The sequence below is a fragment of the Lissotriton vulgaris genome, chromosome 7 (genome assembly GCF_964263255.1).
Source record: "Lissotriton vulgaris chromosome 7, aLisVul1.2, whole genome shotgun sequence".
Lineage (NCBI taxonomy): Eukaryota > Metazoa > Chordata > Amphibia > Caudata > Salamandridae > Lissotriton > Lissotriton vulgaris.
This window is the reverse complement of record NC_141695.1, coordinates 493,599,184-493,627,008: the sequence shown is the minus strand read 5'-3', so window position 1 is coordinate 493,627,008 and position 27,825 is coordinate 493,599,184. Positions and strand designations below refer to the sequence as shown.

General features: G+C 49.6%; 1 protein-coding gene across 11 annotated transcripts in view; it reads right to left on the bottom strand.

Annotated features, from left to right (window-relative positions):
* Window positions 1–16,397: 16,397 nt before the first annotated feature.
* MAP2K4 (mitogen-activated protein kinase kinase 4) overlaps window positions 16,398–27,825 on the bottom strand; it is a 767,786-nt gene continuing 756,358 nt past the window's right edge. For all 11 annotated transcript variants that reach the window (XM_086930577.1, XM_086930576.1, XM_086930571.1 and 8 more), the window contains 2 exons: window positions 24,221–24,266; window positions 16,398–17,751 (listed from right to left, as the gene is read on the bottom strand). In XM_086930577.1, the coding sequence (XP_086786703.1) occupies window positions 17,638–17,751; window positions 24,221–24,266 (160 nt within the window). In that variant the 3' untranslated portion in view covers window positions 16,398–17,637. The remainder of the gene's footprint in view (window positions 17,752–24,220; window positions 24,267–27,825) is intronic.

Genomic DNA, 27,825 nt, shown 5'->3' with positions numbered 1-27,825 from the left:
TGCGGAGGGTGTTGAAGCAGCTGGAGGCGACGGTGTTGACCTGTCAGGTCACGGAGAGGGAGGAGTCGAGTATGATGCTGAGGTTCCGGGCATGGTCAGTGGGGGGAGGGGGTAGGGGGGGGGGGGCGTAGGAGGGCTGCTGAGGTGTCCCATGCAGAGGGGGAGGGTCTGAGGATGAGGACCTCTGTCTTCTCCAAGTTGAGTTTCAGGCAGCTGCTGTTCATCCAGGAGGTGACGTCCTGCATTCCTTCCTGGAAGCGGAGCCTGGTGGTGGTGGGGTCCTGGGAGAGGATGAGCTTGGTGTCGTCGGCGTGGATCATATGATGAGTCTGTGCAATCAGACGATGGCGGCGAGGGGGCCATGTATATGTTGAAGAGTGTGGGGCTGAGCGATGATCCTTGGGGTACTCTGCAGCTGATTTCCGTGGGTTTGGTTAGGAAGGGTGGTAGCCTGATTCTTTGGGTTCTGCTGGTGAGATACGAGCAGATAAGAGTCGAGGACGGTTTCTTTTATGCCGGTGTCGTGGAGTCTGGCGGTGAGTGTGCAGTGGGAAACAGTATTGAATGCTGCAGAGAGGTCGAGTAGGATAAGGGCAGCGGTGTTTCCTTGGTCGAGTAGGGTGTGGATGTTGTCTGTGGCGACGATAGAGCTGTCTCAGTGAGGAGGAAACCGGATTGGGAGGGGTTAAAGATGGAAATTATGTACGATGAATTTTGTTACTTGTGCATTGACGGTGTAATCAGTGACTTTGGCGCAAAGGGGAGGAGGGAGATAGGAAGGTAGTTCTTGAGGTCCGTGGGATCTGCTGAGGGCTTCTTGCGCAGAGGTCTGACTCTGCACGTTTCCAGTCGTCGGGAAAAATGCCGGTCTTGAAGGTGGCGTTGATGGTGCGTCGTAGTTCTGTGCGATGGTGTTGGCGGCTCTGTGGAAGATGTGCGGTGGGCAGGGGTCTGTGGGGGCCGCTGAGTGGATGCCTTTCATGGTCGAGATGGTGTCTTCTGTGGTGACTGAAGTCCAGAAGGAGATGGTGGGCTGGCTGGTGTTGGAGAGGGAGCTGGTTTCGGAATCGGGTGTCTGGTCGTTGAAGTTGTCGTAGAGGCTCTTGATTATCAGATGGAAGTAGGATACGAGTTTGTTGCAGAGGTCCTGGGAGGGGGAGATGTCCTTGGTTTCACTGCAGGCTTGGTGAATTCCTGGATGACGCAGAAAAGTTCCTTGGAATTGCTGGAGTTGGCAAAGGTCTTGTTTTGAATGAAGGCCCTTTTGGTGGATCTAATGTTTTGGTAGTTTTCAGTCATGGCGGTTTTTTTTTTCTTTTTAATTGATTTTTATTGCAGAATTAGAAACAAGACCTCAGAATAGGCCAACCAGTACACTTATAGCATCACAAACATGGAAGTGACAGGTGTATCGTACACAGCCATTTAGCCCACATCCCGGAGGCTGGGCGGTGCGCCAGATCTACCTTTCTCAAGAAGATGCCCCAGTGTACTCCTTTCCCGGGTATTCGGTCAGCTTCACCATTCAGTATCTGCTTTTACCCCCCTAAAATCCCTCCCTCCATGCACCAACCAGCAGACACAGAGTTCTCATGGGGACACCTTCAGCAGCTCTTACCCGTTCCGATGCAGTCCCACCCATATCACTCCAGAGTCCTCCTCCCGGATCCCCCTAATAGTACTGCCAAGGTGCCTGCCTACTTTCTCGGGAGCCCCCCACATCCTGGGTCAGTCCTAAGTTCTATCCTCCGATTCTAATGCGTGTCGCTATGCTTAACTACCTCCCTTGAAACGCCCCCCCCACTGCTGCTAATGCGGGCGCAGTTAATCCGTACTAACTCTGGAGCTCGCTACTCATCAGGAGTCGTTTGCAATCACTAAATTCACATGGAATCCTCTTCAATCATTGCTCCTCCACTTCATCCCCTATCATGTAAACACGCAATGCCTGGACCACCATCTCCCAAGCTCTCGCCATTTCCAAGCAGTTCTCCTTGCCAAGTCTAGTAGCCTGTCGCATTCTGATGATACTTTCACAGCCTGACCATTTCAACAGCTCATTCATCCATCTCCTCACTGATGGGCCTTCTTTAGACTTCCAGTGCCAAGTTATCTCTCTCTGAGCTAACATGAGTCCCAGATCAATAAATTTACTCATAATTTTCGTTTTCTTAGTATGAGGGAACCAGAGCAGTAGACATGCTTCCATATCAAAGTCCACCTCCCTATCTGTTACCGCATTCAGGAGTTCCCCCACTTCCGGCCAGTACGCCCCTAGCTTCGGACATCCCCATAACAGGTGATCCAAATCAACCTCGGGCGCCAAGCATCTTGGGCACATTGCGTCAAGCACTTGGAAGTATCGCTTTATCCTCTCCGGGGTCAGGTATGCCCTATGCACGATAAAGAAATGCACTTGCTGAAATCGTGCGTTTCTTGTACCCTTCCACGTCCGCCTCAGGACATGGCTCCAGACCGTGTCCGGTAATGGCTTGCCTATACTGTCTTCCCATCGCGACTTCAGAGCCAGCAGTGGTACCAGCCCCATATTCAACATTCTAGTGTGATCAGTCATGGCGTTCTTGTGGTAAACAGCCCTTACTACGAATCCGTCACCCTGCAAGTTGTAACAACAACCGCATTGTAACAACGCATACCATTACCCCGCAAGGAGTAACAATGACTTGTGGAAGGGTGAGAAGGTGTTGTATTTAGAATCCATCACCTTCCCTACTGTCCGCAGAGTCTGGAGTTGGAATAGTAAATTATACTGTTCCAACATCCAGCGCCCCCCCTCTGCAAGTCGTCGTTCCGACTTGCGGGGTAATGGTATGTGTTGTTACAATGAAAGGGTGACGGAAAGCGGGAGAAAGAGGCATATTCCGTTCTTTGAGGTGGTGTGGTCTTCTTGTGTTTTGCTGTTCCTCCAGTTCTTCTCGAGGCTTCTGCAGGTGCGTCTAGATTCTTGGAGGTCGGTGGTGAACCAGGTGGCCTTCCTGGGGCACTGTGTCAGGCTAACATAGGGGTGCGAGCTTGGCCGCGCAGTTGGAGATCCATCTGTGGAGTTCTTTGGCTGCGTGGTTGGCGTTGATCGAGGTGTTGGGACATTGTGCCTGAGGGTGGAGTTGAACTGCCCCTCAGTGACTTTGCTCCAGTTCCTTTGTGGAGGGCGAAGTGCAGGTTTGGGCGGCATGGGTTTGTTGATGTGGAAGTGTACGCAGTGGTGGTTCGTCCATGGGAGTTACGTGGTGTGGCAGAAATGGATGTTGTTACTTTCTATGAAGATGGGGTCGAGGGTGTGTCCTGCCGTGTGGTTAACCGTGGTGACAAGCTGTTTCAGTCTGATGTTTGTGAGATTGTCCAGCAGGGTGGTAGAGTTGGGGTCGTTGAGGCGGAAGTTCAGGTCTCCGACGAGTATGTAATCCATGGAGGTGATGGCGTGGGGTGTGATGAGGTCGGCACTGGCAGTGGTGAACGAGTTGCAGGGTCCGGGGGTCTGTAGATGAGGGTTCCGCGAAGTGTGGTTCTAGGGCTGGTCTGGACCTGGAAGTGGAGGTGTTCGGTGGTGGGGAAGGAGTTGCTCGTGGTGGAGGTGGAGTCAGAGGGAACGCTTGTGTGCGATGGCTAGTCCTCCTCCTGGGCACTTAGGGCGGTCCTTCCTCTGGATCTTGTATCCGTAGGGGATGACCGTGGCAATGTCAGGGGCGGAGGAGGCGTTGGTCCAGGTTTCTTTAAATAAGGCAACGCCTGATGAGAGGGTATCGAGGAGGTCCCAGATCTCTATGGCATGTCTGTGCAGGGAGAGCACGTTGAGGAGGATGCAGTTTAGTGCTCCGGAGGTGTTGGTGTCTGTTGTGGTGCGGTGTCTACAGAGGCATGGTCGGACGCGAAGGTCTGGCGGCAGAACTGGCAGTGGGTGGTGTTTGGCGTGGACAGCTGGCAGTTGGTGTTCCTCCCTGGGTTGAGTGCGAGGAGGGCAGAGAGGTAGTAGTGGTGCATGGTCGGAGATCCAAGGGTTCTGGCGCAAACATATTAACAAGCAGTGTCCCATTTGGGTATTTTGTAAACAAAGCATTTTTACAAAATATACTTTAAAAATAAGTGTGTTAGTCTCATACATGAGCGCAGTAAATTCACCACTAATCCTTGATTTATATCATGTTTATGACGAGGAGTACCATATTTGGGCACTACTCAGACGAGTCCCACCAATTACATAATATATTTGTATAAAATATACCTCTAATAACAGTTCTTTTGAGGTAGCTTCACACTTTCCAGACCCTATCTTTCTTTTGTGTCTGATGTTAGTGCTTAGAAGCAGACATTCTAGGTCATGTGCATTATCCATGCTGCTCAGTCTTTCCACCAGGGAGGTCGAATACTTCTTTCCCACTCAGCATGCCCCTTTCCACCACTTTACTTCCTAAATGCCCTTCCATTGCTGGTGCTTTACAGCAGTTTAAAATACTCTTAGAGTTTCTTGTTGCTCAAGTGGTTGACATATCTGATATTTATATGTTTCCCTCGTCTTCATTGCTTGATTTTGCTCGTGAGAAAAAAGGCACTCCTAGTGGTTGAAATGTCACTCATATTTAACATGGACATGAAAATGTCACAAACACCAATCTAAAATCTTGGCAGCTATGATGACTGCATCGCCAAGTAACAGTTTCTGCTTTATTTGGACTCACTGGTGTGATTATTAACGTATAGCATTTTAAGGGGAGGAGGCATTTTTTCTTAAGCGTAACATCGTTCAGCGTATGTATCAACTTTGCAAACAATGCTGCGGAAATGTGAGCAGCATCCGTGCTCCGTGGGCCTGCCCTATACTTTGGATTTGTTAACTGCAAGCGGTTTCCTGCTGGACTAGTAGTATTGTCAGCTAGCTCATTTGGGTAAGAAACGTTATGAGTTTGACTCGAATTATGGACTAGAAACCACTGCGTACGAGGTTTTAACACAATATAGAGAGTGCACGCTTGGGTCTATTTTTTGAAATGACAGAGAAAGTTATTAATGAATACATTTTTTTGCTTTTAGCTTAGTGAGGTTTGAAACGTATTATTTTATTTTCAGAGCTTGGCACTGAAATCGCTTTTATTGTAGAACCGTGTTATCCAGCTATAGTGTCCACTGAAATCAATTTAAAAGTATGCTATTCATCTGAATTAACCACACAAGATGAAGGCTCTTAAGGTTGACATTACGATCGTGGTGATATATGGTTCTTCCTTATTTTGCAGAAGCTTGAATGTTATTTGAAATCATGTAAAACGTTTGGCTTTTCTGAAATTGGTAAAAAAGTAGAGGTCTGATCGAAAGAATTGGGTACTAAATACTGAGAAACACAATAAAAAAATTAATCATTTGAGGCATATAGTTCCATGGGCTGTTTCATTTAGAAGGTGTAAAACTGTAATCAATCGTTCTCTTTTATTGCATTTAATTACAAATCTATGAGATTACAAATAATTTTGGAATTTTTCTGTCCCTGTTTCACGGGTTCCCGGTCGGGAAGAACTATAATGAATGTCACTTTTCCTTTATGCTGTTTGAAAAATATACCACGAGAGAATTTTTTTACACTTTGGAGTTACTGTCGTTTATTTTTTTATGGTTTTAAGAACTCATTGGGATCCACTCTACCACTAGCATCACCATGATCATTAAGAAATCTTTGGGGTGCGTCTATAGTAATAAGAACAGTATTTATACCATAAGTTACTTTATTTCTGTTTTTGTCTCTATTATTTCTCTGCCGTTTCTGTTTGACGATGTTTTTCTAGTTTTCTTTCTGTTGCGACATTTTGTATGTTAAACATTTTATTTGCCATTGTAAAAAGTATTTGATCTTGTAGAAGCGACACTCAAGTATGTAAAAGTCGTAAAACACAGTTTGGCCTATATTTTCCATACAAAGCTACAAGGCCTTTTCTCTTTGCAATTAGAAAATTAGTGTACACTCCTTTGTACTTGAAGAATACAAATTTAACAAAGATCACCAACTTGGAGAAACAAAATAATTCTTATGGTGATTTAAACAATGTCTATTACTCTCTCTTGCTATTAGAGAAGAACTTTGATGAAACTACCATTAGAAATTTATGGCAACTACGATGGTTGTGTGCCGGAACCACGCATGCGTTTACTACACCTGCCAGTTCCACACAGTCTTACCCACCCAAGTCTTAACCACGCATATGCCTTTACCACGCATACCTTTACAACAAACAATGCGTTATTAAGGCATGTATGGCAAAGATATATGCCTGGTTAAGATTTATCAGGTAAGTCTTACCCCCCCCAACCCCTGCCCACCCGCCCTAAGAGCTAAAGCTACCCCCTCCCTCCTGTAAACCAAACCCCTGTCCCCCCCAGCCCATAAAACTACCGACCCCTCCCTGAGCCCTAAAAATTTGCCTGCCCCCCCACCCTCCCAGCCCTAAGAAGCATCCTAATCCCAATCTCTGCCCTCCGCCCTAAAATGCCCCCCAAGTCCCTGCCCTGAGACCTAAAACTATCCCCTCCGCCCTGAAACCAACCCCCGAACCCATAAAACTTCCCCGTCCTCCTCTAGGCCTAAAAACAACCAGAGCCCTGATAACTACCCCCAACCCTTAAAAACCACCCCACCCCTCCAAAGCCCGGCCTCAACCCCACTCCCCTCACCCTCTCCCGATCCTTCCTGTTTCCACCCACAAGGAGCTAGACCGCGCACTGCCTTAATCACACATAAGCGTGGTTAAAGCATATATGTGGTTAAGGCAATCGTGGTAGAACTTGTGTTGTTCTGACTGTTTCCCGCTACGATAGTTACTTTTGGACCTCACTATCTTTTTGCATGTCCTCCTTTTTTAGTGCCAGCGGTAGGAACTACAATTAGTTTGGAGGTTGTTCAAGTCTTATTGTCAGACCAAGATTTACATCACATGAAATATGAGGAGCTAATTCCTGTGATGTTGAGGCCCCCTCTGCGAAAAGCTGATAGAGCAGAACCTTTTTGAGAGGTAGTTGGAAGCGAAGCAGCCTCTTTTTGTAATTGGTTAATTCCGTCCATTACTACAGCCCATTCTGTATGGGCTATTTGCATTTGTTTTTGTTATGCCTTAATAAATTGGGTCAGTTCCACCCAGGAATTAATGGTAGAGTCAATAATGGACTAGCAAACTCTTATGTTTCCAGGAAAACAAGGGACCGTATCAAGTATCCCACATTCTTACCTGCAGCTGCGGTCTGTCCGTACGGGTGCCCTCCACCTTTGTACCCACAAGAAGAGCGTCTTTCTGGCTGAACCCATGTCAGCCTGACTGACACTCTTGACTCTTCTTGTTCATGTCAGGCAGCCCGGAGCTAGAATGCGCTACTTGCGTAGGCACTTGGCTGCCAGAGCTGAACTTTGCCAGCCCTGTCGGTGTAACCTCCTCAGCCTGGTAAGAATGCCTCAGGGCCCTCCGCATCGTGACAAGGGGAGCGTCACTGATAACCTATCCTCGGCTGAGTATAAATCAGTGACACCTCGTCACAATGTGTGGTGGGGTCAGCAGTCTCACTGACCCCATCTCATTCAGTAAAGAGTGTGGGACTGATACCATCGCTCATCGGCTGACCTTAGCAGCAGTCCAAATCCTCTAGGGACCTCCATGTCTTCCCTCCCAGAGAGCTGCAGCCACAGTATGTATTTTGATGTCTGGTGCGTGTGTATTATGAATGTATGTGTATTGTGAGGTGAGTTTTGTGAATGGGTGGTTATGTGTGTGCACGTGTGTGAATGCATGGGTGGGTGTGAGTAAGTATGTGTGACCGCCCCCGCCAGCCCATCTTCCTGCTAAAATTTCTGTCTGCCACTGCTTTCCTGTAAATCAAATCTTAGGCAGTGGAATAATAATAACACAGGTACTGAAGATAAGGTTCTGGGAAGAAATTGGTGAAAAAATGGACACAAGCACACATCGAGAGTAATATTTCATTATGTTATCACAAACACTAAAAAAATGGTAAATATCAATTTTACACCCCCAGTTCCTGGCCAAACCTATACCTTCATGCATGTCCTCAAAATTACTGTCATTTACATTGCATGGACCTCAACACTGGAACTCACTTCCCACCGACCCACCAATCACCCCACAGCATTAGAATGTATCTGCACCAGAACCAAATACCATCTCTGATTCAGGGTATTCCTTAAAACGGACGTCTTCAAGAAATCATTTGCCAGATTCCATTTCTTTCTGGGTATTACTACGAAAGAATGCATGTCGGTGGCTTTCACTACAACCTAGTGCATCTAGTGGCTTGTTGTTGATATGTGTACTTTTTTAACCTCGCCGCATTCTTCTGTAAAATTCAGCTCTACTATGTTTACAAAACTTAATCACAGTTCATTCTGGAACAAAGTATATCTCCCGGATAAATAGGTTCCAGATTTACCTATGGTGATGTACATATGAACAATTACTTGATACTTTTTTTTTAAAGGGGAAGAAATTAATGTAGTACTTTAAGCAAAACGTGTCTAATCATGTTTATAATGTTAAGACTGTTCTCTATCGAATGTTTACTTTGTAAAAACGTACCTCTAGACCCTGCACTTAAGAGATATTTTATCGCTATTAAGACCCCAAACAGAGAACTTTTACTCAGAGTTTTGACACAGCTGATATCACTGCCTGGCTTACTACTTGAAAATAAAAAAAAGCTCTCAAGATGCTCTTCTGAGCATCAAGTTGCACCACCATGCTTTCCTTATCGTTGGCAACTACATTGTTAAACTTGACTAAGATTGAGACTATATTTCGGATAGGCTTTATAATAGAATAAGCTGCTTTGATCACCTAAAGAAGATTATGTCGTCTCAACGTGGCATATTATGCAACTTTGGCTATCCTGCATGTGTGCAGCAGGCAGATACTATGACACAAACATTGGAGTTGATAATATCTCATTAGCCAAACAAACAACAAAGCCATAACGAGCACAAACACGTGGCTCTTCTTGTCCTGGCGGCGCCTCCAGAGCCCCCTGCCCAGGCTCCGCTGACCTCCCCTCAGGGCCGCTCCTCCCGAACGCGCGAGGGGAGTTAAGGGTCAGTTAAGTAATGGATCACCAGCTTGGAAGCTCTGTTCATTTTTTTTTTTTTTTTTGAAATATATTTTTATTGCAGGAATCAGTAAACTGTTACAAATATGACCAGTATCCAAAATACACTGAAATCAATCGACTGCCTCCCGACCACCCCCCGCAGCACGTTTTTACACCTCATCATCCAGCCCACAGTTCAAAAGTAGGGCGATAAAATCCAGTGGGGGTTCAGCAGGAGCGAAAGGCTGGTCCGGATAATCCACCGTCCGTCATCTGCTTTTCTAAACAAGCCCCCAAACCCAAAAGAAAGTCCCACCCACAAAACACTAACTTGCAAAGAAATCCCTCCCCCACCCAACTCCGCCATCAGTGTATGGTAGCAACCGCAATAGGATTCGTGAGAGGACCCAAGATGAGCGTATCAGTAACAGAAAACACCATCGCCTATCGGGACTCAGGGCGCGCTTCTATCTCACTATCAGAGTCGCTGGGGGCGCAATAGTCTCTGAGGGCCTGCACTAGTGTCTCCCATTCCAGCGCTGTCTCCTGTGCTCGCTCGCTACGTTGTCTCCCAGCCAGTTGATACCTCAGCGTACTTTCCCCCGCCGCCCACTTCAATAGTTCGCTATGCCATCTGCCCCCAGTCGGACCAGCGCGTGCCTTCCAGTTCCTGGTCACCTCTCGTTTGGCCAAGAGAAGTCCTAAATCAATAAATTTACTGGAAATTTTGTTTTTGGGGGTATGTGGAAACCAATGCAACAGACCCACCGCCGCATCAAGCGATAGGGGTCTCCCTGTCACCTCCGTCAGGGTCTTCTCCACCTCCGCCCAGTAGGAGGACAGACCCGGGCAGGTCCACAACATGTGGAGGAGGTCTGCCTCTGGCGCCGGGCATCTGGGGCATGCTGCCGAGTCCGTAGCGAAATACTGTTGGATTTTTGCCGGGGTCAGGTATGCTCGATGGAGTACATAATAGTGGACCAACTGAAAACGGGCGTGACGCGTCCCCTTCCACGCTCGCCGCACGAGCTGAGACCAGGTCGCTTCCGGGATTTCCTTGCCTATGTCTGCCTCCCAACGGCCCTTGAGGGTCGTAAGGGGGGTCAACCCTTCATTGACCAATCTACCGTAGAGGCAGGTGACCGCCTTCACCGTGCCCGCAGACATCATGACGTATTGGCACACCGGAGACGTAGGAGGTTCCTCCTGTCCGCCTTTCCAATGCGCCTGGATCGCACGTACCAGGGCCGAGTGCAACAGGAAGTCCCCTGGGGGAATCTCGAAACGATCAATGAGCTCCTGGAAAGGCAAAAGTACCCCGGCCTCATAAAGATCCCCCACCAACTGCAACCCCGCGTCCTCCCAGTCCGCCAATCGTGACCAATCCCCGCCATGGGGCAACGCCGTCAGCATCCCCAATGGTATTTCCGGCGCATACGGTATCCGGAGTTGGCCCCTGGCGTGAGCCCGGTTCCAGCACAGTCGGATGGTCTTTTCCTCCAACGTTAGGTCCTGTAAGGTCAAACGTTGGCGTAGAGCTATGAAAGATAGGACATGCCTAGCCATCCCTGTACCTCTCCTGTCCTCCGGGCCTCGGAATTCCCTGGCAACCTCCTGGGTGAAGGTCTGGAGCTGCGCCGCCAAATAATATTTCTCGAAATCCGGCACCGCAAGTCCACCCTCGGCTTTCGGCCTCATCAGGGTCTTAAGGGCCACTCTACGGCGGCCCGAGCCCCAAAGGAATCCAGTCACCGTCGACCGTAGAAGCCTAAACGTGGCCGGCGGGATCCAAACTGGCAGCGCCCGGAAATAGTATAGCAGTCGGGGGAGAGCCACCATTTTGAGGAGGGCGACCCGCCCCGCCAGCGAAAGCGGCAGTGTAGCCCAGAAGTCCATATTCCCCCGTAGAGCTCGACTGCACCTGGCGATGTTTCCGTCCAGGAGGTCAGATGGATTATGATAAATGTACACCCCCAGGTATCTGAAACAGTCAGGTTCCCATCTAAGTCCCCCATTAAGGACTGGACTAGGGGTGCCTCTACGGACCGGGAAGAGGCACGTCTTGGTCCAATTTACCCGTAGGCCCGAGACCGCCCCGAACGCCGAGAGCGCCGTCTTAGCTCCCTGTAGGGCCTCGACTGGGTCCTCCAGAAAGAGTAACAAGTCGTCGGCATATAACGAAACATGGTGCGTGCCCGAAGGGGTCCAGAAGCCACTGTAATGCGCCCCCGACCGGAGTAGCACTGCGAGGGGCTCCACCGCCAGCGCAAAGAGAAGTGGGGATAACGAACAGCCCTGTCTCGTGCCCCTTTCTACCGGGTACTGTGAGGAAATTAATGGGCCCGCCCGAACCCTGGCCGATACGGAGGCGTATAAGACCGCGGTCCATTTGATGAAGCCCTCCCCGAGGCCAAACCGTCGCAACACCGTGTGTAGGTAGTCCCATTCCAGGCTATCAAACGCCTTCTCTAGGTCCACCGACAGGACCACTGGGCATGGAGCATCCATCAGCGGTTCACCCAGCAAGCGGAACAACCTGCGGATGTTCATTGTCGTATTGCGCTTGGGGATGAACCCGGCCTGGTCCTCATGCACTAGGGAGGCCATGTGGCCAACCAGTCTCGAGGCCAGGATGCTGCTCAGAATCTTATAATCGACCGTCAGCATCGATAAGGGCCGGTAGGATGCCGGATCGGTCGAGTCTCGCCCCGGCTTGAGGAGGGGAACCACCAAGGCCTCCCGCATCGAGCCAGGCAGTCGGCCAAGCCTCCTCGCCTCTCTATAAACAATCACCAGTCTCGGAGCCAGGAGGTCGGCATAGGTCGCATAAAATTCCACCGGAAGACCATCTAGTCCCGGGGTCTTGTTCCGCGCCATCCTTTTGATGGCGCTGCGGATCTCCCCCAGTTCGATATCGGAACCCAGGGCTTTCGCCACGTCAGGCTCCACCATCGGGAGCTCCAGGGATCCCAAATAGTCCTCAAGAAGGTCGGGGTCTTTGACAGCACAACTGCGGTACAACTGATCGTAGTAGTGCCGGTAGCAACCTAGAATCTCCGGTTGAGTATGCACCATGGTCCCGTCCATCATACGCATGGATGTCGTCAGTGAGGTCTGGCGCGTAGGGTTAGCCAGCCAAGCCAGCAATGCGCTCGTTTTATCCCCTTCTGCAAGGGACCGAACCGTATAGGCCTTGTAGTCGAAGCAGCGCAGCCGCTCGACCTCAGCTGCCACCGCTTCCTTCGCCTCCGCCGTGCGTCCCTGGAGTTCAGGGTGCCCGGGGCGGCGGAGTTCCAACTCCCGAAGCTTCCGATCGGCCACCTCCAAGTCATCGAGGATAACCCGCCTCATACCTACCTTCTTGGTGATGCAATAACCCCTCACCACCACCTTAAAAGCGTCCCATTCCAGCGCTCTCGAGCTCGCAGAGCCCCCGTTGGACGCGAAATACTCCTCGATCTTATCACCTAAGTCCGCTCTGAAGACAATATCCTCGAGCATCTCAGGGCGTAACTTCCAGGTGGGCACCGCCGGCGCCCCCGGAAACCAGCGAAGGGCCAGTAGGAGGGGGTTATGGTCCGAGATGGTCCTAGTCAAGTATTCGGAACGGACGGCCGCTGAAACCAGTTCAGTCGAGCCAAGAAACCCGTCCAGCCGAACGTGCAACTCGTGGAGGCCCGAAAAATAGGAGTAATCTCTAGTGTCGGGGTGTTGCGCTCTCCAAATATCCGTCAACCCCCACCGTGTCTGCCAGTCGCCACGGCCCTTGGCCACGCGGCGGACCGGAGAATCAGGGAGGGGCGGGTGCGAGCGATCAGTCTCCACATCCACCACTGAATTGAAGTCCCCACCGAGCAGGAGGGGCCCCGTGAAAAAGTGGGCTAACGAGCCCGACAACCTAGAAAGGAAGGCAATCTGGTCCATGTTAGGTGCGTAAACACAGCAAACGTTCAGGTCCCTCCCCCCCAGAGTGCCAGAGATGGCCACGTAACGCCCCTCGGGGTCTACCACTGAGTTTGTGACTTGGAAGGGAACCCCAGCCCGGATCCAGATTAGCGCCCCCCTGGCATACGCTGAGTACGACGTGTAGAAGACCTGTCCCCTCCATCTACGCTGTAGCGCCGCCCCTTCCGCCTTGTTCAGATGGGTCTCCTGCAGTAGCGCCATTTGTATTCCCCTACGCACTAAATAAGCGTGGACTTTGTGCCGCCTAGACATGGTATGAAGCCCCCGCACGTTCCAAGTAATACACTTCACATTAGCAACGTCAGCCATTGTCCCATACTGTGCATGCAAAGTCACCCCATCTGGGTCCCAGCAATAGGCAAACAACAATCCCCCCAACACTGATGGCGGCCATTTCCCTCAACCAAAACTCAACAAAATTTACGTTACCCAAACCCCTGCCCACCCTCCCCAGAACAGGACCCAAATAACTCCATTTAGTTCCCATCCAAACCATGCCCTCCAAAATTCCCCTCGTCCCCAACTAATCCTACAGTCGTCACCGTAGGAAGGCCTTAGGGGCCAGGTGCGGGCTGGGCGGTGGCAGTGGGCCCTCGATGCTCAGGCTGCCAGGACTAAAGCAAGCCCTAAACAGTAATGGAAACCCTCGGGGCAAAGGCAGGGCCCCCCACCCCCCGCTTCTCCTGCGGTCATGTTGAACCATCGGCTCCCTCCACCCCCGGTACGGGCCCCCACCCAAAAGGATACAGCTCACCCCGTCAACCCTGTCCATCAAGAAGGTCCTCAACCGATTTCGGTGTAATCACCGGTGTGCTGGTACTATCCGTCACCGAGTTCTCTGAGTCCGTCGACGCTCCCTCGTCACCAGGGTTCTCTTCTTCTGCGATGGCATCCTCTCTTGACCCAGAAAGGGCAGACAACACCTCCAATACACCTTTCCGCTCCGTCGATGTCTCTGCAGTAGTAGGGCCGCCTGAACGGCCCCGGCGACTCCGCACCCTCGTGGACCGCCGTCGCTGTCCCGGCTCCGCCGTTGTCTGAGATGTGGGGGCGAAGCCATCCTTCCCAGCTCTATACAGTCCAAGCCAGTTACAGGCATCCTCCGGGGTATCAAAAAATTGAGTCTTGTCATCCACAATGACGCGGAGCCTTGCAGGAAATAGGAGCGAGTATTGAATGCCCTCGCTCCGGAGCTCGCGCTTAATCGCCAAGAATGAGTACCGCCTACGTTGGGTTTCATAGGTGTAGTCCGGGAAAATGTTCACCTGGCTGTTCTCCACCTTGAAAGGGCCATTATGTCTAGCGGCATTGAGGATGAGGTCTCTGTCGCGAAAATGCAGGAGGCGCGCCACCACCGGGCGTGGCGCCCGGCCCAGTTGCGGTGGCCGTGCTGGGACTCTATGAGCCCGTTCAAGTGTGTAGAAAGAGGATAGGCCTTCCGGGGCTACCGTGTCTCGGAGCCAGGCCTCCAAGTAGGCCACCATGTCGTCATCCTCGATCTTCTCCGGCAGGCCTACCACTCGGATGTTGTTGCGCCTGTTACGGCCTTCCGCATCCTCCGCTCGCTGTTCCAGGGCAGAAATCCGGGTTAGAGCATCTTTCATTGCCGCGGCCAAGGTGCGCTGTGCCGGCTCCAAGGTTTTCACCGAGCCTTCCACTTCTTTGACCCTGTCCGATAGCTTGCCATGATCCGCCCTGAGAAGGCCCAGACTCGTCGCCACCTGGGCAATGTCCTGCTGAAGGGCCGAGCGTGTGGTCGCAATCGCTTCCAGGACGCGATCAAATTGTTGCTGCAGCGGTGTGCCACCAGCGTCCCCCGGGTTGCCGCTGCCTTCCTTGTCTGGGGTCTCCGAGTCAGAGGCGGCCGGGGTGGGCCCCTTGGCCCCTCTCGGCTTCCCCATATCGTGGGAAGCGCACAATGTGGGCTCAGATAAAGGTGCCCCCGAGTGCGGGCTCCGACTACAACTCTCCCGAATGGAGGCCCTCGGGATGAAGGCCGGTGATCCTCTTCTCCAGGGCCAGGTGGATCTCCACAGGTTCGGCTCACGCCACCACCGTGTCGTCTGAGAGCGCTGAGGAGGAGGCGGAGACACTCGGCGCCAGGCCGGGTAGGGCCGTCTGGTTGACGAGGATCCGGAACGAGGGCCACCCACTCCTCCAGAGACTTTGTGGCACCAGGGGGTTATGCTTCCCATGGGATCGGGCCGATCGGGGGATGCAACCAGGCGCCGCGTCGGGGGTCGTCACCACCGCCGGGACCTCCAGGCGTCCGGGTTTACTATGGTGGGAGCTTCCGATCGCCCAGGCGCCTTCATCAATACCAGGGTCTCAGCAGGGCAGAGTCCAACTCCTCACTCTCCTGGAAAACACATGAGAAGAGGGCACGTTATGCTCAGCGGCGTTCATCCAGGCTAATGGCCCCGTCCAAGGGGACAAAGGGGTCCGGGCGCCATATTGGGTCGCTCTCCCCGGGACCTCGAACTTCGTGTTTCGGGCAGATCACCACCCGTCCAGGCCGCGCCGGTCGTCTCAGTGGGGTCCAGTTGGGCCGAGCTACGATTTGCGGGGGCTAGGGTGCCCCGCGGCCTCCGATTAACAGGATAATCCCGGGCTCAGTCCCGGAGCCGAGCTCTCAGGCGACCATCGCCATCGGCGCCCAAGCCACGCCCCCTTGGAAGCTCTGTTCATTATTCAGTATTTGTCATTGATCTCCACGTCTGGCTGGTTTGGGTCTGCCCCCTGCATCGTTCCCGATAACTCGCACAGGGTCTTCCACTTCAGTCCCTTAGGTGAGCCTCGGCCGCCGTCGTCCCTCGGACAGAAGGAAAAGACTCAGCTGGTGTGCCTCTTCATCAGATTTGCAGAGCTGCGACCAAGCACTACTGTCTGGAAGCTGCTAACAATGCTGACACAGCTGTGGGGCAAGCGGTGCTACTTAATCTTTTTAAGTAAGGTGATTACGGACGAAGAAACAAAGTTATTTATCCAATAAATCACGCACAGAAGCAGGGTCGTCTTCTATATAGCTGTAAAAATTGCATGCCGTTATCGCTGACCTTCTTAATTTTGAACAAATTAAAAGAAGCTTACAGCGAGTCTCACATTAAGTACAATGCAATCTAGAAATGATAAAATCATCTATCAAAGGCATACATTCAGAAAACATCACTGAACATCAACCAATATGACTAATTATATTAATGGAAAACAGAGCCTCCATCTACATGCGAATACATAAACGTGCATTTGTCTTAAGTGTTCTGCTGCTTCACAAATGTGAAATAACAAAAACTCAATAGCGAACCAAAAACCACAGCTTTGCGACTTAAGAAGACGCGTCGTTGTTTAAAATCCAAATGTTTTTAATAAACAAACACCATCATGCTCCATTACATTCGAAAGGGTTGGGGTCCACGTCTTTCCCTGCTTTGTGGGGACAACTCGTAGTCTGTGACAGGCTACATTGATAACATACCTTCAGGTATGGAACGAATATTCAGAGAACATAGTTGGTGAAGTGAGATCATGAGCTCCCACAGGTAAATTAAGAAGAACAAATGCAGGTACAGTTGATCTAGTACATCCTGGTCAGCAGCAGAGTAGTAATGCCAAATTAAATACCCCGGGCAAGGAATCATGCTTCTTAATTATGGATAAAATATCCGAGAATGGTGGGGAACATGATGTTTGACGACAATAGCTACAAGTCGACCCTTGTTATTAACAGTGCATGTACAATAAAAATTAACCTTCGACTGGCACGAGAAGCATGTAGGTACAGTTTGGGTCATAAGCATATTACAAGTAAAAACCACCAAGTTGTCATTCCCTTGAAACCAAGGTCTTAATTCAAGCAACGGAGGAAAAAAGAAGAACATATATAACTTTCCATCTCTTCATGTTTTAATGTTAGTTTCTTCCAATGCAGCATTTTCTGGGGTAGGAAGATAAAACATTTCACTATATTTAGCATGATTCTTTTGTTTTAAAAAAAAAAATCAACTGTGACACTGTCCCAAAACCAAAGCCTGACTATACAGCAACAGAATTTCAATCAGCATATCTATTGCACTTCATGAAGGAGAATGTCCTTTGCCTTGCAGGTTCCCGAAGAAAATGTAACTGGTTGATTATGTAATTTCATCTTGTATAACACAAGATTTATATCCCTACATAAAATGCTTATAATCTGTTTCTTCTTGCAACAATATTTGGAAGAGTTTGACATAAAATCTTTCCAGTAGACGGTTGAGAAGTCTCCAGGTTTAAGAGTCTACCAATCATATCTTGGGTACTACCCACTCAAAGTCACCAAAATAAACTTCTGAGTTCCACATTTCATGAATATATCCACAAAAGAGCGGGATGAGGTCTCCTTTATGACTAGCACGAACACTGTGTGATCCATGTATTACAGGGATGTGTTTTATACGTGACAACATACGGACATAATGGAAATGAACACCAATCTTATTGCACATGGTGTCTGGGCGAGTACTGAAAACACTGCAACGTTGATGAAAATTCTTTACATCTTGTTTTTCACTCAGCCCTTTTTCTAGACAGTTTTATGTAGCAGCAATGTCAATCGACATACATAGGAGAGCTGGGAGTTGTTGGCATTTGATCCAGGATTCTACATACATATGCAGCAACTTCCACCGGGCGCTCTTCATACATCAAGATAAAGGTATGTTTCTGAAAAATTAAGAAAAGTAAGTAAAAACAATACACACCTATATATCTATAGGTAGACACATAAATAGACATAATACATTTTCATCAACTTAAACTCAAGAAGGAAACAATGGCATATAAGGACTATTTACCCAGTAAGCATCTGTTCACGGTATGCAGTACTGCATATTCAAATAATCTGCATACTCCTGCCATCAGTGTTAGGCTCAGATGATTACAGCTTGTTTTTCTTCAAAGGCGTTTTCAAGTCACGAGGACTAGATGGCTCCTCCTCTGGTTGTTGATGAACATGGTCCCGACTCCACTGCTGGATTATTTTACGCTTAACAGTTCATAGAAGGAATTGAGTTGTGAGCAGAAAAGAAAAGTGTCCATAGGTATAAAGAGAGAATAGTACCAAGTGAAAGATGTCTGTAACAAACTTTGGCTTCCGGGAAGGAGGGTGGGCACATGTGAATCTACAGCACTATATGCAACAAACAAATGCTTACAGGATAAGTAACAATCAGTTTGAAGCACATGTGGCTGTAGATACACATGCTCTACATTGACTGTAAAACAGTAGTTTCTTAAGCGGTGGCTAGCCAGTGGATGGTGCAGAGGTCTGAAACCGAGTCCTGATGACAGTTTGACCAACTCTAGCTTGCTGCCTAGCATGAATCATCCACACAATAGTGGTTTGTGAAAGTGTGTTGCGTGGACAATGCTACAGCTTTACAAATATCTGCTATGGGCATATTCCCTAGAAAGGCCATAATAGCACCCTGTTTGCGGGTGGAGTGTGGCTTGGGGTGGGAAGTAAGAGTTCTTTTAGCTTTCGCCTAACAGATTTGGATGCATTTGACAACCCACCTGGCAATCCCTGCCTTAGAAATGGCCATGACCTTTATGAGACTGTGAAAATGCCACAAACAGTTTTGCGAAAGGATTTGGTTCTATCAATGTAGTATATACGAGCATGCTTGAGATCAAATGTGTGGAGTGCACTTTCAGTTACAGAGTCTAAACGTGGATAGAAGAATGGGAGTTGGATGGTCTTGTTAAGATTTATTAAAATGTCAAACAAAAGACCCCTTGTGTAAGGGAAGGGGTACGGGGGGGATGAGACAAGGAGCTAGTTCAAGAGGTCCAGAAGCTGTGCTCCTTGCACGAATCATGAAATTCAACAATAGGGCTAATGTTTCTGAGAGGAAACAAAGAAGGGGAGAGGCACAATCTCTCTGGGCGTGGAGAGTGCCTGGGCCAGAGTACTGGAACGGGACGGTCAGTGGGACTGTTTATGTTGCCCACACACACCCCTATAGGATGTCACGCTTCATCATTGGGCAGGGCTTCTAGTTGGGCTGGCCAGGATATAGAGCTGGTCAAAAGCAAAAGCTTATGTTTCCTTTCTATGCATGGTGTAACCATGCAAGCTTTCACTGGCTCTTTGGATTTATTCAACCCCTTTAGCATCAGGATATATTGGTCGGAGTGCCCTGTCTTTGAGAGTGTTTTTACTAGGAAATCCTCCTCCGCTCAAGTGGGGATACCCCTGTACATTACGGCAGACAGCCAGTCACTGAATGATGCTGAGGTATGTCGTGGTGTCATCAGGCAGGGAGTCCCCGACTGGGACATGTTCTTGGTTAGTCTATATCGTAATACTACCAAAGATCCCCTGAGGCACCTGGGTAGATTGGGGCAAAGTCCTCAGCCGGGTAAGAGGGGCTATGTCTGCCAGTATCGAAGTATGACTCCAGGTACCCTGTATTGAAGGCATAGGCGGTGAGGGAGGTTAAAGTGGAGGTGGTGGGCTAGTTGGAGGCGGAGAAGGAGCGGAGGCTTTGACTTAGGGCCTCTACGCAGGCAAGAGGGGCACAGAAGTGACCAAATACAAGGCTCTTCTCAAGGCGAGCCTGTGCTTCTTTGTCAGGGTGTCCTAGGAGGCAGAGACCTTGCCTGTGCGAGGGTGGATGATGATCCTCCTCTGGCTTTCATTGAGCTCCTGCTACAGCCTCTCGAGATTGGGGCATTCTTCGATGCACCAATGGCACTTTCAACCTCTATGAGGACGCATACTTCAAAGGTTTCGGTGTCGGAAGGTGTCCTCAGACTTGAGGGTGGCTGAGGGGCAGGGCCCTTGGAAGGGGATTTTCTCAGCACTGGAGCCTTGCTATGTTGTCAACCAGCGTAGGATGGCAGTGTTACACCAGAAGATTGCAGCGGCTTCAGTTCAGGGCTCCACGCTGGACCTACAGAGCGGCGTGGCTTGGCTTCGATATATGCCATTTGTTAGGTTTAAGGGCTTGAGCATCAACAGTATGCGCGTTGGGGTTTTTAAGTGTGGACTAGAGGTGACTGAGTTGGATGAAGCATCCTAGGGAGCCTACTCTTCCTCCACGAGTTCTTACTCATCTCACTGCAAGACATTAGAGTTGATGAACTGAGAACTTGATGATGTGCTGGGAGATTGAGCGACTCACTCAATGCTCCCTCCTCTTTCTTTCGGCAGAGGGGATCACATTCATCTTGGGGCTCTACAGAAGATTTGAACATCCTGCTGTGGGCCCACCATTGGTCTCAGATTCTCTTGCTTCGAAATACTGAACAACTGTTGCAGCAGCGCCCGTCATGCTCCAGTGAGAGGTAAAGATTGCTGACAGCATGGAGGTTGGCCCAGAGGTATTTCGAGTGGCACTACAGGCATCTCTTGAACGGCATCTGTTTCAGTACCTCCGGTGTTCATTCAGTCTGAAGCATGCAGTGCCCTGGGGGCCCGGGGCCCGACAGGCCCAGTCGCATGACAAGGATGAACTTAAGGAATGGAACCTGCACAGTTTAAAAAAAATCAGTTGAAGAGAGTTCTCACAAGGGATGGAAGATAACTGACTGTGAGGCCACGATGGGAACCAACACATTTGTTAAGACCGTGAGCATCCTGACTCACATCCAAACCAGATGGCAGAGAAAAACAATCTAACAATGGAGTCAGTGCCCATGAGCATCAACAACAAGAAGACTAGTCACTGAGACTGTGTGACCTCAAAAGACTTCTTTAAAGTAAAACAAGATGTAATCTTCCAAGCCAAACGCTAGATGGCAAGAGTATGCAAAGAATGTGTATCTAAAGCCACAAGTGCTACAAACATTATTTCATCTAAACTTTTCAGTTAGTCGTCTGAACTTAATTGTATTTATTTTTAGCAGAGATATCAACTTTCACGTATTTTAGGAATTATACTGGTACAAGGAAGTAGTCATTTAGATAAAAAGAAAAAGGTCAGGGCCCAACATTCCAGAACAGAGTGCTCAACATCACACACATTTAATGCACCATAGTTGCAAATAACCAATGAGTTCAAACAAGCATTGGCAGAGCCAGTGGGATTCAATTTTAAATGGGCAAGTCATTGACTCTGCCAAAGATTGTTGGCACGGACATGGAAAAATGAAAAGCACATTTTGAGACAGTCTGTCAGTAAATTATAGCTGCCAGGCTCTCAAAGAATGAAAACGTAAAAATTAATGGGGAGGGGCACACGGAGTAACCATTGATCAGGCGAGGGTTGGGGAAAACGAAACATTTACAAACAGTGAGATCAAGTGATTGGGAAACAAAGGAGCAGCGGGGTGAGGGTGAGGGGGCTGTATTTAAAAAATAAATAAAATAAAAAGCCTATAAGAATTGGGAGTGGCAGTGAAAGCAGCATACAACCTTGAGGGATAATGGGAGGATGGAATAAGCACATAGGAGACAGAGCAAAGAAATATATGCACCCTCATGAAATGTTCACAGTAAAATATTAATAATCATAACATTTCCTCCCAACTATGCACTGAAATGATCCAACTCATTAAATAAGCAAAATGGGAGACAGGGCTGCACCCTAAATACTGTATTTAGGGGGCATTTTAGAGGTCTTGAGGTAGGTAGCCAGTGGGCTACTGACCTTAAGGTGACTACACCCTTGGAGTGCTCAACCTACATGGTGGAGTGGGCGCAATCCCCAACACTGGTTGGAGGGTGCCTGCCATCTGCAAGATGTCAGGCACGGAAGAGTGGGCTTCAACTCTCCTCCCACACCTGAGGGATGGGGTTGGCAGAAGTGGGCACACCTTCTGGGCTGTTCTAATTATTTTTGCCGTCTTCCCATCGAAAAGGCGGGGAGACAGGAGGGGGGGCCTGCTCCCGATAGCAGGAGAGGATGGGGGTCGTGTTACAAAGGCGGCAAGGCCTTTGAAGCTCCTCTGCCACAAATGGCTCTTTCTGACCTGGAGGTCTGAACACCTCCGCCCAGGAAAGGCTTTGTTTGTGCCCAGGGAGCGAAGCCCCTCCCCCCCCCCCCCCCCCCTCCCTGTACAGGGGTCCAGAAACTTGTCTTGTGTTTGCAGGCTGGTGTTTACCAGTCAGGGAACCTCTGAGTGAGTGGTATAATAAACCCCACACTGATATCAGTGTGGTTTTATTTAACCCTAGGCGGGCAACTTCGCGTAGTGTTGCCTACTTCGCCCTTTGCAAAGTAGGCGAAGCAGGCAACACTACGCCCATTTCTTGGGCATAGCGAAGTTGCCCGCCACCCGCCTCCCTCCCGAACATACCTAAATCATACCTAAACCTAAATCTCGCGAGAAATGCGCATGCGCGGCCGCCCGCGCATGCGCATTGGTTAGTAGACGGCGGTGTGAACGAGCAGAGGGAGCCCCGGGACGATGTGGGCAAGGTAAGTGCATTTTATTTATTTTTCTTTGCCCATTTAATTAAATTAGGTATGTAGGGGAGGGGGGAATGCGGCGCGTAGTGGGGCTATGCGAAGTGCGCAGGTGGGCGTAGTTTCTCGCCCACTTTGCGTAGCTTCGCGTAGCCCCACTACGCACACTACGCCGAGGATTAAGAAAAGCCATTATAGTGCTGTGGAGTTTGTATTATCAAACTCCCAGACCATATACTCTTTATGGCTTTACTACACTTACAATGTTTAAGAATGAACTTAGACACTGTATGGGTACAGAGCTCATGTAACTGTACCCTCACCAGTGGTATAGTGCACCAAGCTAGAGGGGTGGCTTACCTATACCATAGGCAGTGGGTTGCAGGCATGGCACGCAAGTATGTGTAGCATGTCGACTCTTCACTTCTGTCTGCACCAAAAACCGCAGCCTGAAATGGCAGTGTGTGTGTGTGTTATGGAAAAGAACCTCAAAGGGTGGCACAATATGTGCTGCAACCCTTAGAGGCTTTTCCTGGTCCTAGTACCCATGGTACCTTTTACAAGGGACTTACATGTGGCCAGAGTGGGGCCAATTGGGGGTACAAGGGTACAGTTTTGGGAAAGAACACAGGCCCGGGCCTGTGAACCTGATTGGCAGGGACCCAGGGCACATCAAGTCCAAGTGCAACAGAAATCCGGAAAAAAGTGTGTACTGTGGGGAGTGCGGGTAAGGGGGGGGGGTTTACTGCAACAGAAACCCAGCTTCCTACAAAAACCAAGCGAGGATGCCAGGGCTAGCCAACTGAAACAAGGTCCCGTCAACTTGGTCTCTGGTGTGCGGAGGGAGTAGCCCTGTTTCTGCCTCTTCAGACCCCTCTTTCTGCTCCGGTTATGCCTCTCTCTATCATTTAGCTGCTTCCCTAGACAGCGGATAAGTCAGGATATTTCATTTGAGTAAACATAGCAATGTTCCTCAGTTTGTTGAGGACTATTAAATACTTAGGCGTGACCCACAGCGCTCACCTGGCGGGCCCTGCTGCTTAACGTTTCTGCGCATTCCGACCCAAACAATGATCACTGCCTCATAGCAGGACAATCAACAACAGATACTGCTAACCCAAATTGAGTACACATCACTGTGCATGCATCGTACCTATCACTAGGGGTGAGCGTAAAATTCTGCTTCACTGGCGGAGTTCGTGGAGTTTTGCCCACTCTGGTACTATGCAAGTAAGGCTGGCAAGCGTGAGCGAGAATTTGTGCCCCCTAGCGTGATTTTCGGGTGTTGGAAAGCCACCCAGCAAGATTTACTCATCAGGGGTACTCGGGGAAGGTTTGGAGTGTTGCCGCTCGTGTTGAAAATATACTAGAGCGGCAGAAACTAAGCAATGCCATCTGGCACACTGTGTGGTGCCGTTTGTGCTGATTTTACAGCAGGACCAAGTTCCATTGCAAAAAAAACCAATTCTGCTGCACGCGGAAATCCACTGAGTTTTTATGTAACTCCACTGAATTTTGAAGAGTAAAACTCTGCAAGCTCACCCCACCTCTACCTATTACAATACCGTAATATTTAAGGTATTTCCGTTAGGTCTGGCATGCTTCTGGATTTCCATTTTATATCTGAATCAATTGAAATCAACAGACATTAGGCCCCAAAAACATCTCAAACATTCCAGATAATGGTAATGTTTCTTGTAATCACACAATACTATTATAATGGAATAAGGTGAAATGAATGTGATCTTAATCCAGAAGTATTAAGGTAAAAGACTTACCAGAAGCTCTTTATACTTTGGCCTTTTGGATTCGTCCTTCGTAAGGCTACAATAAGAACACAAATATATTGTTATAGCAAATAGTTCCCTGAAGTGATCTTGACGAGATAACACTAGTTTAGCATATTGCCACATCACGTTCATACCAGAGACAATTCTAGACATAAACACTGCATCGTTTATAATCTTGTTCCACTAAGCGCAGCACATGATCTGCTGCTCAGACGATAACATGATGCACCTGCAGTCAGGAAAAGTAGGCAGAGAGGGTGGTTGCTGAGGCAGCCATATGACTGGTTACAGGGTGGTGTGGCATTAGGGTGAGAGCAGCAAATACTTCTTTTTTGGAGTTAAGGCGGTCTAGAAGGCAAAGGAAGATCAGATCGTGAGAGCTCAGCAATTTCCCAGAAGACTCATATGAGTCCTTTGAGGGTTAGCGTGGTAGAAAGGAGAGACACAGATGGCCTCAGTGATGAAAAGAAAGTGAAGGAACTGGAGGAAGAAAGACACTATCAGACTTGTGGTGTGAGGCTTTATAGTGATTATTGGTATTAAAGGAACTGAACATCATCATAAGCACTAATCTAATACAAAATAAGTAGACTGGATTGAAGCTACTGGACCTGGAGAAAAGGCCCGGTGGTGAAGCAGCAAAATAAGGTATGTGATTCCAGATGATAGGAACATATACTTTCCCATCAGGGCAGGGTCCATAGCTGATGGAGAAAATTCTGAAACGTTGCTTAGGTTTGAAGACTGCAGAGAGTCAACACAGGGAACAGGCCCATCACTGGAAGGGTGATTCCACCAAAACAGTTGAAGCAGATTAAGGATCCCAACCAACATACTTCTTTAAAGTCTACTAGGGAAGAAACAACGGACATTCAACATGTTCTAAGATACTGCACCAGATGATGACAATATAGGGTCAAGTTAGGAGAGGGGCCATGTGCCCATTAGGAATGACCGACATACGGCCAGTAGTTTCAAAACCTAAGATGAGATAAACACCAATCTGAGTGTCACTCACAACCAACGTACAACTTACTTACCTTCGGTAACGATGTATCTAGTAGAGACGATTCTAGCCGCAAATTCCTTAACGTAGAATTATCCCCAGGCGTGAGACTGGATACGGATTTATTTTTCTATTCGCAGCATCTGTGCTCCGGGGGGGGGGGGCGCAGGTGGGGGGGGGGAATCGCGCGACTCCACCCTGCCGTCGTCCGCGGGCGTGACGTCAGTGAGGTCACATAAGCCCCAACCCGGCGCGCTGACATCAGTTTTCTTAGGAGAACTTTTCCGCGCCACAACGCAGAGCCATCACAAACAAAAACTGTGAGAATATGGAAACAGTGTGCGAAACAGCAGACAAACAAAAAGGAAAGAAGCGAATGGAGGGGTACCGAAAGTCATAGAAGGAAAGAGCAGTCACAGCCACTGCAAAGCAACCCCACAAACAATATATCATTCTCCCCGGAGACAGAAAAAGCATAGGAAAAACTGTGAAGCAGACGAAGAAGCCTGCAACCACAGTCCATTAACAGTGAAAGACAGAAAAGCAAAGACAATTCACCCCAAGACAACACCACCAGAGGGAGTCACGTCCCCTGAAAGGAGCCAAGGCTGAGGCTCAGCCAAGAGACACCAACAGAGAGGACTGTACAGGAGTCAGAAACTCCGAAAGAGGGGAAGGCCCCACACTGGAAGCACCAGAGTGTATGGGCGCAGGAGCACCCCCCATGATCCTACCAGTCACGTACTAGAAAGGAAGAATGGATGCAAACCCACCAACAAGCAGGGATGAGAGAAAGAAGGCACTCGCAGAATACAAGGCACCCAGAGGCAGGCGAGTGTGGAAGAGCAAGCTAAAGGACCTCGCAGAACAGGGAGGAAGGGTGGGTCGTGAAGGAATCTGCGGCTAGAATCGTCTCTACCAGATACATCGTTACCGAAGGTAAGTGACTTGTACCTCTGATAGAGACTACTAGCCGCAGATTCTTTAACGTAGAATAGATACCCTAGCCATACCCTCGGGGAGGAGAGTATGCAAAAGGACTCCACCAGCCTGGACATAACAGAGGGTCCCATTGGGGACGAGTCCGACGGGCATGGCGAGGAGCCCTGTCCCCCAGGCAAGGGGTCAGAACACCGCCAATCCCAAGGGGGATGCGAAAAAAAGAAAGGAAGAGGAAGCCTGTTAACACTACACAGATGAAACAGGGGCAAGGCAAGAGGAGGCCAAAGCACCCCACGCCTACATCAGGCAACAAAAACCTCCATCCAGGGCCGAGGCAAGGAAGAGGAAGATCCACTCAGAGACGTCAAGGAGACGAGGCAGAAAGAAGGCAAGTGCCCCCTCCACCAGGAACACATCCCGCGAAGATGGCAGCTGACCCTAACACAGGCAGAGTCAATAGACCAGAACAGCGCCTACAAAACTAAAGTAGGCGGAAGCACAAAGAGCAGCCCGGGGACACCCAGGAAGACTGGGCAGGGTGCGCCTGAAAGAGTGAGGTACAGAAATCCATCACAGCGCCCCAAGACAGAGGGCCAGAAGGCTTAGAAGGCCCCCGGACACACCTCAGTAAGGGGTCCGCACACACGACACAAAAAGGCGTGGAACCAGAGCCATGACGCCAGGCGGCAGGGTAGACCAGACTAACAGCCAGCGGCCCCGAAGAAGGGTACCCCGGGGCGCCGCCAAAGGCACATCGACATCCTAGAAGGGAATTGCACCTGCAACGTACTTAAACGCCAGGGAGAGCAGAGACCCAAAGGCGACCACAACTCCCAAGAACAGAACAAGCTATATAACATTTACCGCTACCCTACCTGGGGTATGTTATTCCCAAGACATGAAAACCCTCTTAGGAAGAAACTTCAGCAGCAGAGGACAACAGAAAGAGCCGTGGGAAAAAATCCCCACAGAAGGCTTGTCAAGCAGCCAAAAGCAAACAGAAGGCCTAATCTCAGGGCCAATCTGGTGCAGATAAGCCAAGCAAAAAGGGCCGGCCAGCAGCCAACAGAGCCACAGTCCCAATAAAAGAGGACTCGTAGGCACATGAATCACACAGATCACACAACTAGGGAGACCCGCCCCAACGAAAGAACAGCGCCCAAGAACCAGATCAACCAACAGATGGAGGAGGAGGATGAGGAGGAGGCCGAAGTCCCGTCAAGAACCTCTGGATGGCCGAGTCTGAAAGCGCATGGAACAAGAGACTGCCAGCTAAGGGAAGATCCACCAGCCGTTTCCGAACATTTTACGAGAACACACTGTTCCGGAGCCAAGCATGGCGGTGAAGGGCAACCGAAGACGCCATGGCACGACCAAGCACCTCTGAAATGTCCAGAGTGGTGTAGCAAGTCAACACCAGCACCCTCCTGAGAAGCTGCAGATCCAAGGGACTCCGCCGAGTCCCACAAGAAAGGTGGCCCACACCAAGGTGATAAGGGTCTGCAGAGCCGCACTGGTAGAGGCGAGCATATTGCGCCCCCAAGAATCCAGCCATTGGGCCTACAGTGATGGTGGAGACAATAGCGACGGCAGGGAAGGAAAGGTGGTCCACAAAAGGGGCCCACTGGAAGAGGGGTGAGGGAAA